The 13,466-nt window shown below is 40.6% G+C and overlaps 1 protein-coding gene across 1 annotated transcript; it reads right to left on the bottom strand.

Moving 5' to 3' along the window:
• Positions 1-7,726: 7,726 nt before the first annotated feature.
• On the bottom strand, positions 7,727-9,951 carry LOC127771719 (uncharacterized). Its single transcript, XM_052297645.1, has one exon. The coding sequence runs from the start codon at positions 9,869-9,871 to the stop codon at positions 7,727-7,729; it is 2,145 nt and encodes a 714-aa protein (XP_052153605.1). The 5' UTR covers positions 9,872-9,951.
• Between the last annotated feature and the right edge of the window lie 3,515 nt (positions 9,952-13,466).

The raw sequence follows: 13,466 nt of genomic DNA, 5'->3' as shown, positions 1-13,466 counted from the left end.
AGCCGATAGCGATAGGGTTCTGAGCTATCGGCTATATGTCCAATGTAGATAATGATATGAAGGCAATCGGCTGACGATAATATAATATAGCAATATAATCTAGTAGAAACCAATCGGCTAGCAATGATATGATAGAATAAGCACTGGTCCAAAGGTTAAAGCATACATCGGCTGGAGGTCTGATGCCAATAAATCCACAAGATTAGATTAAACGATAAAATCTTTGTTGTCATCGGCTAAATCCAACTTATATGTATATGTAATCCTTATGAGCCGATGCAACGTCCAGATAACTCACCGGCTGAAACCCCGATGAAACCCTTATTGGCAATCAAGAAGCAGGCTAGAGATTATGGTTCTAAGCACGACTTAGTAGATCAAACTTAACAAATGCAGCACCAAGTATGAAAAGAAACATAATATCTAGACAATTAGGCCATTGAATGAGTTTTCAGGGTGGTAGATGTCTAAGCTAATCTAATCTACCAACACGATTTAGCCGATACCGGCAGAAACCCTAAAACGAGAAGCAGCCGATAGAGCTAAATTGATATGCTAAGACTAGATTAACAAAGACATATGATAAATAGGTAGGCAAATATATCATCCAAACTAGAGCAATCCAAGAGGTCGAATGTACTAATGCAGCCTTGAACGACACCGACGTAAACGGTACAATTGCCTGGGCCGGCGGAGCATTGGACTTACCCCTTAGCCGGAGATCGAACACCGATGCAGCCCCACGTCAGGTACCAAGTCCCGCCGGACGATAAAATAAAGTAGAAAAGGTAAAAGGTGGCGATGCGCCGAATTGTATTGATCGTGAAGATATATTACATAGACCCCGGGTGTACATATTTATACCCATGGGTTGATACAAGTCCTTGCCGGACAAGAAAGAAACTTTCCTAAAGATAAAAGGAAAAGATAAAGTCCTTATAGGACACTAAACACACTTTCCTAAAGATAAAAGGAAACTAACAGACTATTCCTAATTAATAGATAATTTGCCATGCCGCATTCTCTTTGAACTCGGTCTCTTCTAGATAAGCTTCCTTTAGTAGATCAATTTCCTTAACCAAATATAGCAAGAATCCGACAACTGACGACTTGACAACTCTCATCGGCTAATCTCAGGACTTCGAAGCCGATGCTGACTTTAAGCCGATGACTACTCCGGGCTTACCAAATTTCACTGCTAACACTAATCTAAGTAATTGATATGTGTGATATGGTTATGACAAAAGAAATTCTTGTCCAACTGTCATGATACTTGGGATTTTGTCTTTGCGAAAATTTTAAAAAAATTCTTTTAGAGCAATACTCCTCAGTGACTATGTTATTACCTACCAAGGCCATATATGATTCTCATTGCAAAATCCTGATATATGTTTAGGCTGCTTGGCATTACATTGAGCTTTGTCAAATTATTGTGACCCGTGTGAGATGCTTTTCGTACTTTAATGATCAAGATTACACGCACACTCCACATACACACACTATGCTAAACTTCTACACTGGAAGCTAGCATCCCTCATCCATCATTTATTTTATTCATTATCCACAAAATAAATACTCCATGTCATTTATGCCTTTTCCTCCAATATTCTTTCAAAGAAAAAAAACAGAGATAGAGAGAGGCGTGGCTATGCAAAAGAAGGAAAATAAAGTCTTGCTCATACAAGTATGGAGTATTGAAAAAAAAAAGAAAAAATGAATAAAAAAAATCTTGCTCATACAAAGTATGGGGCATGATGAAAAAAAAAGGTAGCCATGCACTCTCTCAAATTTCCAAAGAGAGAAAATTGGAGGAGGTATATCAAAGGAGTAGTTATCTTTTATTTTCCTTTTTCCACCCATAAAACAACCATACACATACATACCCATGCATATCACACACATGCACATTCTTGATCGGAGAGTATGACTTGCTATCTCCTTGGGTCCGGTATTTTGGCTTTGCAATATATGTGATGCAGGTATGCCCCGATTGATCCCTACCGAGCTCCACCTATACAGCCTTTTAGAATAGGGACAATTCAGCAAACATGCCTTGGTGAGGATCCACAAATAAAATCACATGAGTGATTTGAGATAAAGTCATTCAAGGAGTATAGCTACTTTGCAAAAATATATGAAAACCCAAGAGATTGACAGGAGAAACAAGAAGGACTTGAGTCACAACCGTTCCATTCATCAATTACCCAAGATGGTAAGTTAGACACTACAAAGTTCACAGGTACAGATATGGCTTAGAATAATTTGTGCACTTGTATTATATCTTGGAAAGTTTTATTCCACATTAATCCTTAACCTTTACTTGGGACGAGTCAAGAGCTAAGTGAGGGGTTTGTTGATGGCTGTTAAGTACCAAATTAACGCTGTCAATACCTGCATAAGACCAAAAACATGGAACATTCAACCTAGTGGTAGGGCTTATTTCTAACAATTTCCACGAGTGTTGGTGTATATTCATATGTAGGTGACAAACTACCAAAGTTGAGAGGAAATATACATGAAGGAGGATGAGAATCAAACTCGTGTCCGAACTTATGGAGTTTTGGACCCAAAAACCCAATTAAACACCTCCAAATGGGCCAAACATTCATACCAATGAATTAAGGGGCCCAAAATAAGTGTCCAGGACGAAAACTTGAGCGAACGGAGCCGCCTTGGGTTCGGCTGAACCCCTGAGCTCGGCCGAACCCTGGCAGAGGCCATTCGCCCCGGCTCAAGTCCAGTTCGGTAGATAACGCTCTCCTGATGGTGGTTATGACCGTTTCCGGTGCTCCAACCGTCATCCAAATGGACACTTGGCATGAGGAGAGTGAAGATGCTCATAGGATTCCATGGAGGATCTCCACACTCCCAAGCAAGCTCCACACTATAAATACCTCTCTCCTCTCCCTCATTTGACACACACAAAGATGTAGAGCTGAATTACAAGAGGCTCTAAGTATGCTTACTTCTTTACATGTTCTATAGTATACTTAGAATAGGGAGAGAGTGAAGTAGAAGAAGTCGGAGGAATCCCGGAGTTGTCGGTAATCCTCTCTTTATTCTTGTACTTTGGTAATTACTTTGCTTCAATAGACATATCATTCTGAGTAATTAAGATTTGCTTAGTGAGAATTATTCTTGGTTAGTTCCTAATTAGCATACGGGATCATTGTTCACTATAGTCCATTAATTATATAGTGTTTGCTTTAGTGCTTGGCCAGTGCTAGAGTAGTAGTTAATTGCGTAGACACGGTGTCTGGGTAATTAATTGCCAGTGGTTGCTGCATATCTCACAGTACGTTAGAGGTAGGTGTAGAGGTGATGACAGCCCTCAAGAGCACTTAAGTCCTCCCTGTCCGGGTACGTAATAGAGCGACATCTGGGAACAACGGGTTGCCAGTGCCTGAAGTATCGCGTTAGGATTAAACTTAAGCTTTCCTTAGACACGGTTTCTCATTAGGAAATCCTCTCTACCCTTTGCCCATATTTATCTTGTGTCCTTGGATGAACCGGAGGAAGAGATAATCACACACGTTCCTTTGGATTCGATACCCTTGGAATACTCCGTAGGGGAAGTGCTACTTCGCTATATCCGTGCGCTTGCGGATTTCTATCTGTGATCGTAAGAAATACCAACAAATATATGATAAGAGAGTACTATGCTAGTAATTTATATCACTTGTATAGATCAAAGTCTAATGCATGGATTAATCATTTTAGGGATAAAGATAGATTGACACACAAGGAACTAAACAAAATATTCTCACTAAAATAATAATCTAAGCTAAGTGGAGAAAGAATAAGAAAAGAATCATTTATGTACTTATAGTATATAGTCATTTTAGTCTATACTTGCTATTGTACAATTATGCAGCCAATACCCCATAACTATGCCCTCCTGGTATATCGAGAAACCACCCCTGATTGTTGAGTTCCTTACGATAATTCATCATGACCATCCAACCGGTAATAGATACGGAGGAGTACCCACACCAGGAAAATACCTTAGCCTATATATGCCATAGTACAAAAAAATCGGACCGGGCCAGTGGTTGAACCGGAAAAAACCGGAACTAGCGACCTTGGCAGTTCAGTTCAGCAAAAAGATCATCCCTGCAATCGAATTGGTAAAAAACGGTGAACAGGTGGTTTTTATGGGAACCGGTGAACCAGTGCCATTTTTTGAGAATCGAACCGGTTTTTAATTTGTCTATGGTAGTATGGCATTATGAATTTATTATATTACCACACTACATTTATTTTTTTAATGTTGTGGCCATATAATAATAGATATACTAGTTTATTTATGCATATATTCACCAATTTGTGATGGTTCTATATTTATAATAATGCAAATCAAATATAATATTAAAAATAAAAAATGGCGGTTCGACCAGTGACCCGACGGCTCAATCGGTGAACAGGTGAACCGGCGGCCAGAGCAGGTCGACTCCCGGTCCGGTTTTTTTACTAAGATATACGCACTTGGAGGAATACCGCGTACTGAGCTGTCACCATCAGTGGCCTACCTCTACAGATCCATGGCATATAGCACCATATAATGGTATCTAATAATCTAAGCACCGCATTTACATTACTAAATACTACTCTACATCTCTACATATGACAGAGCAATCAAATAATTGAACACCAAACCAATACCATTGCATATCTCCAGTAAGCTAGCTACATAATTATTACGAGTCATGTATGAACTAAAGTCAGTACTCGAATAATTATATAAATGAAGCAAAGGAACAAAACTATATAAAGAAGAATATTTCATTACTGAATAAAGTCTTACAAGATAGAGAGAAGCTACTAGAGGCATACCCGAAATCTCCGGAATACATGAAGAACTAAGAAACTTTTCTAATTCTACTCCACTAGCACTAGAACAAAGTAAATAAACTAGAGAGAGCTTCTTGTTGGATCCTTCTTGGTGTGTGTTGAAATGGAGAGAGTGAGGCCCATAAATAGGCTGCTAAATTGCTAATGATGGTTGTGACAGTTGGAAATGTCCTAAACGCCCTGCAACCATCATTGGGAAGCAATCTAGGACATCCACGTGGAAGGCCAAGATGAATGGCGCCAGAGGCGGTTCAACCGAACCCTGGGTTCGGCCGCCCAGGGCTAGCCGGCTAGCCCATCTGGCCCATTCTTTCTCCAATGCTTTGCTTGATGGATCTTAAACTAGCATGGTGGTTTGGCCCGTTTACGAGTGTTCTAATGGGTTTCTGGGCCCATTCATCCATAAGTCTGCCACACGTCGAGCTCTGATTGATCGAACGGTTATTTGCATCGTTTTCCCTCCATTTATATGAAGATCTCCTGCATATGAATACTTTGCTAAGTACAAGTGGAAATAGATTATTCTTAAACAAATATGCATGCAAGCATTGCTAGTTCTCCTTTATTTCTGGATGTATTGACGGTCGAAATTCATCTATAATGACCGTCAACAAACCCCCCAAGCTTAAGCCTTTGCTCGTCCCGAGTAAAGAACTTGCAAAGACAAACTCAGTTGTTCAGGAGTTGCTACAATGATGTATATCTCAAAGGTACAGGGTGCATAGTTTGAGTACTCTCTCTCGAGTTAAGTGAGTTAGCACGGTGGCTTACGCATACGCCCAATACCTATGGGACACATGCTTCTCTTTTATCTTGGACGGTTGAGAGATAGAACGGTTAGTAGAGCACTACTTACTCATTTCTTGTCTAACTTTTATTCCAGAAGTTTTCAAATGATTTTGCAAATAAAAAGACCAAGTTACTCAAGTGATTCCCTCATTCACTCAAGAGTGTATACTGTATATCCCTCACCAAGATATTGCCATTTTTGCCCTATCCTACAGCTTAAGTATGCAAAGTTTGGAAGAGATCAAATGAGGCATACTTGCATTCACATTTATTACTAAGTCATAAAGCCAGACCAAAGAAGATCAAGATCGTGCATGTGTGTGATATATGGTAGTGGATATGGAATGAAATAACTCCCTTTTTTTTTACCTCTTTTTCCATTTTTTTTCGAAAATTGAGAGAGTGTTTGGCTAGCCTTTTTTTGTAGAAGTTTTGAGAGAAAGATCGTGCCTCATACTTTGTACGAACAAGATTTCTTTTTCCTCTCCTTTTCTCATATGAAAAATATACTATAACCGAGAGTGGGTTTTTATCCCTCGTGGAGACACCCCCTCCTTTTGTGCATGTCACCCAAAAAGTCATCATTTTTTTTAAAAAAAAGATTGACATGATAGATCAATATGAAATATATCATTTCATAAACATGTAAATTCAAATTCAACATATACAAGTATAAACAAAAATAACAAATTTCACTTCAAATAGTACGTACTGTTTATATGCATATTTTTTATTTTTTTACTTGCATAGGTTGAATTTGAATTTTCATATTTGATAATATATTTTATATTGATATATCATATCAATTTTTTTTTCAAATTTTTGCTACCTATCTAAGTGACATGCAAAAATGAGGATAAATATACGGAAAAAAAAATCAGCGGAGCTGATTTGACTCCCACTGTAACCGATGTATATATACCAGATGCGGATTGTCATCCCTCAAAAGTATGTCCCATCGTTGCTTACATGTCATCTGAATAGTTATAAAAAAATTTGAAAAATATTAACAAGATAGATTAATACGAAACATGCTGTCATGGTTAAGGATACCACATACCCAATAGTAATCGACTAAACTTGACGGGGCCTACCATATACCAAGTCTTGTAAGGAATCATACCTCATATATTTAAGGAGTTTCAGATAAGAAACAACGAGTTGAGTTCTATATGGAAACGAAAAGGACTACTCGGATTGTATCCATACTTGTCTCCCTAATTCTACTTAGACAAGAGAACATCTATGGGTATAAACAGAAGACCCCCTAGGAGAAGAGAGGGGAGAAAGACACACGACACAGATTGACACACAAGTTAGAGTAGACACCAACACACGCCATCAAACATCAACATCAAAGATAAGCATAGGAAAACCCAGTATGGTTTCTGCGGAGGTCGACAAGAGGGATCTAGTGCCATCTCTAATCTTGATGAGTTCGTACTCGAGGAGAAAGACTACCCTGTCGTCAACTACATGTTGGTTATCTATGCTGCCAAATCGACGACAGCTACATAGGTTATCCCAAATATTGTACTTGTGTGATCCAGATGAATAAAGAGCAACACCGGCTTCGGCTAACAGGAGTAGGGCTATTACTTGTCAGACAAGGGGCCTGGACCTGTATAAAAATCCTTATCTTTATTTCTTTTACTTCAATCTCACACATACCCTGATACCGACGATCTCCATACTATGCAAATACCGTAGTCGTGATCTCAAACATCGATACATACCACTACACAAACATGCAAAACCAAATTCGATTTCTACAAGTTGCAACAAAAAGAACAAATTAAATTGAAAATAGTTATCGTACATTTGCAGTTATATTTGTTATTTTTATTACAACTTGTAGAAGTTAAAATTGTCTTTGCATGTTTGTGGAGTGATATATTTCATATTAGTCTATCTTGTATTTTTTTTCTAATTTTTTATAACTATTTAAGTGACATGCACGAAATAAGTGCATATCCGCTCGAGGGATGCATATATACTCGTGAAATCATCCATCCATTGGGATGTTCCGGTGTTGCAGACTTGTATGCCCAAAAAAATAAAATGAGACAAAGTCTACCTCAGTAAACTATACCATATCACTAGCATATTCAGCACACTTGAAATGCTGCTTAGGTTTGTTTATACGATACAGCCCAGCGTGTTCAGCCAACAGCCACACCAGCGTGATGAGCTCACCGCCACTGTTGAGCTGCTTCGCATGCGACTCCCTGCTGCACCGGTTGCCGGCGTACAGCAGCATCTCCACCCACACCTCGAAGATCACCGGCAACAACCACCTGCCGCCGCCGTCCGACGACATCCGCCGCTCCTTCTCCTTCAGCAGCAGCTCGTCGGCGAGCAGAGCGCCGGCGAAGACGCCATGGCTCCTCACATTCTGATCGCCATTGTAGGCGTTGTCACGTAGCATCGCCGCCAGCTTCTTCCTCTCCGGCGTCCTGGAGGCGGAGGTCGGGTCGTCGACGTGCAGCTGGAACAGCCTGGTGACCATGCTTAGGACGTCGATGAAGCGGCAGCTGGAGGAAGAAGACGATGATTCGTGGGTGTCCTTGCGTTCCCGCCATATCCTGGCCATGTCTTCGCATGTCACCTGGTACAGCCTCCGGAGCACGAGGCCCGGGAGCATGTCGGGGCGTATGGCGACGAGGAACATCATGTAGTTGGACAGCGCGCGGACCGCCTCCGTGAGCTGCCGCGCCGCCGCCGCCCTGTCGCCGGCGTTGGCTGGAGAAGATCGGTCGCCGCCGCTGACGGCGAGGTAGATGTCCGTGGCGACGTGCCAGGTGAGGATGCTTTGGTGGAACTCCTCGCCGAGGCTGGCGGCGAGGTCGCCGTCGAGTCCGTGGCGCCGGAGCGCGCGCTGGCCTCTCGTTGTCCTGATGGCGTCGAGCTCGGTGGTCGACATGGAGTCCACGCCTCTCAACATGTTCTGGATGTGTCCGAACACGAGCTCCTTGACCTCGTCGGAGATGACGATGCTGCCGGCGTTGACGTGCCTGTTCCACCAGCTCCCGAGCCCGGCCTTCTCCGCCGCCGCGCCGAGCCGCTCCGCCGCGCCGTCGCGGGTGCAGAAGTGGAGCACGTTGAACTGCCCCATGGTGCCGGACCAGTACCTGTGCCCGTCCCGGTGGACGAGCCGCCGGAGCGACGCGACGGCGCGGCGGAGGCTGGACCACCGGCCGGTGCAGAGGGCCTCGTGGCGGAGCCACGCCCACCGCGTGGTCTGCAGCAAGGCGGCGATCCACGTCGACCCGACCGCCCGGCACAGCGAAGTCGTCTCCAGGACGAAGGCGGCGACCAGCAGCGCGTAGGTGATGTCGACGTCGATCTGCCGGTAGCTGCCGAGGTCGTCCTCGAGGCAGAACAGGCCGAGCGCGGCGGCGACGGCGAGCGGCGAGACGACGCGGATGGCGAAGCCGAACCAGGTGTGCATCACGGCCGCCTTGGTGTAGAGGATGTCGTACATGAGGGAGAGCTCCATCTCCACCACCCGGCACATCTCCTTCCACCCGTAGGAGAAAATCTTGGGGTCGTAGTCGCCGGAGTCCACCTCCACCGACGAGTCCGCCATGGCGCGCTTGCAGATATGGAAGTGGAAGTGAGCAACAAGAAGAAGCTCCTCCTCGTCGGCCTCCTCGCCGTCACGCCGAGGCAGCGACGACGGAGGGTAGTACTGAACCCGACGCTCCGGCGGCGTCTTGACGACATTGACGGAGCTCCGGATGCTGCTGAGGTTGGCGTACTTGAGCGCCCATGTCCGCTCGCCGTACTTGAGGACGCCAATGGCGAACATGAGCATGGCGGCCGAGAGCAGCGTGGTGGTGGTGCCGGCGAAGGAGCGGTAGATGACGTTGGCGGCGCCGAGCGCCTGGGGGACGAGGCCGAACACGAGGTGGCGCTTCCAGAGCTGGTTGTCGGCGAGGGAGTAGGCAGTGATGTTGTCCGGGCCGCCGAGGTGGAGCAGCAGGAACGGCGCCCAGAACGCCACCAGCCGCCGCCGCTCGTGGCCGACCGAGAGGTGGCCGATGGTGAACGTGGCGACGAAGTCGGCGAGCTGGTACGCCGGCCAGACCACCAGCTTCAGCACGGCGGAGGCGCCCACGCGGCGGAACCCGGCGAAGAAGAGGAGAACGAGCTGGAGGAAGAAGCTGACCAGCAACAGGATCTCGATCGCCCATTCGTTCAGGACGTGCATCACCCCTCCTCCCGCCATTGTTGCTAGCTAGCTGCGCCAGCTTCAATTCAATGTCTACATGGACATGGTTAACAACCAAGTTGCTCACAAGTGTCCATCGTGTAATCCCAAAAAACTTGCAAGTTTCATACATGTACAGCAGTAAGAAAAAGGACTTGGTTGGGAAAGTGATTTCATCTCTAGATGAGATATCCTCTCGTTTCGTTCATGCCACCTAAATAGGTATTAAAAGATTAGAAAAAAATTAGCAACATAAATTAATATGAAATATATCATTCTACAAACATACAAGTTTAAATTTAACTTATATAAGTTGTAACATAAATAATAAATATAGTTGTGAACGTGCGATAAATTTGTTCTTTTTGTTGCAACTTGTAGAAGTTGAATTTGGTTATACATGTTTGCGGAGTGATATATTTTATATTAATCTATGTTGTTAATTTTTTTAAAATTTTTAGTAAATATTTAGATAATACGTAAACAACGAGTGATGTCCCCTCGAGGGATATATTAATCCACATCCGATGTGGTTGGTACTTGATGGAAGCAGCTAGTACGTGAGTACCTAATCAGATGAAGTCCATTCTTATAGGCCCACACATCATAGTCACACATTATTCTGACGTGAAGTACTGCTCCATCTCTATTCTTGTTTTTTCCCTTCTTTGTTTGATACTGGATATATAGCTTTGACCATTATTTCATTTTTTTTATATAAATATATGATGTTTCGACGTATGTTCCACTATTCAACTTATTGATAAAAATCTGTGTAAATACAGAAAAAATATAATCATGCTAAAAATATCTTAAATAATAAAATATATCACAACAAAATAAATAATACTTAACTTTTTTCAATAATATGAATAGTCAAACATATGTCTAATAAGTATTTTTATATTTAGAAGTAGATGGAGTATTAATTTATATGAGATGTAATATTTATAGCAACACATATAGTGGTTTAAATTTTTAAAAGAAATATAGATGGTTGAAGTGTACGTTGAATGAACAAAGAAATGTCGACTACGGATTTTAGAATATCGGACAGAAAGGACAAGAGCAGTACACTTCAATACTTCATAGACATGGTAAACGAAGACGTGAAAATATTCCGTCAACTCCATGTATCAACTAGGAGTAGTTATCTTCCTACTTTCGTGTAAACATGTTTTTCTCCCTTAATTAAGAAAATATCCCTATATTGCTGTATGTCTTCTTAAATACTCCATATCCAAGTTTTAAGTTTTGACAATATAACTCTCCATAACCAAGTTCAAATTCGACATGTATAAATTAAAACAGAATAATAATCTTTCATTTGTCATTTGCAGATTTAACCCATTTCTCACTGCTTCACGTGATCAGCAGCAAGTGACCATGTGATCATCATCCTAAGTTTATAACTATTGTCAATGAATAAATTGGAGAAGGGGGGATTAGTTAATGAATTCAGTTTCTATCATGTGTGCGTCGTTGTCTATCGTGTCGTTGTTGGCCAGAGGCCAACCGGCCGGGTTCCGTTAAGTTCCACCAGAAAAGTACGTATGAAGCTATATTTGCCTTTGGAATATTCATGTTTTACTTAACATCTTGCATGGGCAGACAAGCAACATATCCAAAGCACATGTGTCTGACCTTAGTTTTGTTTCTAATGATATATTTATTAAAACCATTAAAATATTATGGCATCAAAGTATTTCCAAATATAAATCTATTAACTAATGTTGCGTTTTTATTTTTTCTAAATCTAGTTTTGTTTAAGTTTAACTAACTTAAGAAAAATATAGCAACAACTATGACCTGAAATTAGTTTTTATTAAATATATTTTGATAGTATATTTGTTTTGTATTAAAAATTTTGCTATATTTTTCTGTAAAATTGATCAAATATTTATAAAGATTTAAACCATTTATAATATTAAGAGGAGGGGAAGATATTAAATATTAATTAAAAGAATAGTGTTATGGCAGGATATGACGGAGACTATAGGGAGTCAAGTGGATGGCGGTCTTCTTTGAAAAAAATATCAAATGGAAGGAGGTTTGGTGAGCAGAGAACTTGCGTGGACTAAAGCTCGTCAACGGCTCTAGTTCTTCAATTAAGCAGACAGATGGGTTCAACAAACGGCTCCAATTTCTACTCATATCATATTATAAGTAGTTTAATTTTTAAAAATATATTTTTAAGTTTGATTAAATAAACATATTATCAAAATATATTTAATGTTAAATTTAATAAAACTATTTGGTGTTATTACTAATTTTTTTATAAACTTAGTCAAGAAAACTAAACGACTTATAATATACAACTGAAAGAGTATCTTATAATAATAATGTAAGGATTATCTTTGGGCCAAGTCACGTCCATCTCTGAAAATGGTTGCTAAATCTGTTATATGAGACATGGTATGATGTTGGGCTTTGTAGACACCGTGTATGAGACGACGTATTGCAATGTATTTCCTCCGTTTCATATGATAAGTTGTTTGACTTTTTTTAAGTTATTTTTTTAGTTTGATCAAGTTTATAGGAAAAATTAGCAACATTTATAACATCAAATTAGTTTTATTAAATTTAACGTTGAATATATGTAGATAATATGTTTTTTTATTGAAAATGTTAGTATATTTTGCTATAAACTTGGTCAAACTTAAATAAATTTGACTAAAAAAAGTCAAACGATTTATAATATAAAACGGAGGGAGTACTAATTTGTTGTCTTGAAAAACGATGTAACTTAATTAATTACTGTTTTTTAATAGATAATATCGTTTATCATATAGTACACGTTTGACCGTTATCTCATTAAAATAATTATGAAATTATCATTTATTTTATTGTGAGTTGTTTTATCACTTCAAGTATTTTAAGCGCAATTCACAATTTATATCTTATGCATTTGCATAAAATTTTTGAATAAGACGAATAATTAAACATGCGTTTAAAAGTCAACGACGTTATCTAATAAAAAATGGAGAGACTATGTAGTAACGAAACCGACCGAGTTGTGTTGACTTCCTTCATACGAGTATGATAGGTATATTTGTCTTTAGAAAAATATAATCATGCTTTACTCTACCTCTTGCATGGTCAGACAACATCTCCAAACACATGTTTGAGCTCAGATTGTTTCTAATAATATATTTATTAAAACCATTAAAAGTGGAGGAGAGGCAGAGGGGTTACCCGCTCTCTCTCTTTACTCTAAAACCCTAAACCTAAGTCGCTCTATCGATTCGACGTTGTAAAGGGTTCATGAGGTATCTCTACAATTTTCTTTTTTTTTTGCATCAACAGGAAGCTCAGGGCAAAGTAGAGCAAAAAGAGGAAGAACAGAAGAAAAGCAGAAGAAGAAAGAAAAGGAAAGCAAGAACGGCAAGCAAATGAATTCAGCAAATTGGCTTCAATGGCTTTACAAACAAGGTCAGTTAGATTAATTTTTGCATTAAACAGAGATGATCATGTTTAGCTAAGATACAAAGTAATAAAGTATGATTAAACTCTAACAATATGATAAGTCCCCGTACCTTTTCTAAGACCTTAGAAAATCTCAAAAAGTAAAATATTACTCATAGTCATAGGCCAATATAGACATTAACCTGCA

This window comes from Oryza glaberrima, chromosome 4 (genome assembly GCF_000147395.1).
Source record: "Oryza glaberrima chromosome 4, OglaRS2, whole genome shotgun sequence".
Classification (NCBI taxonomy): Eukaryota; Viridiplantae; Streptophyta; class Magnoliopsida; order Poales; family Poaceae; genus Oryza; species Oryza glaberrima.
This window is presented reverse-complemented; position numbering and strand designations above follow the sequence as displayed.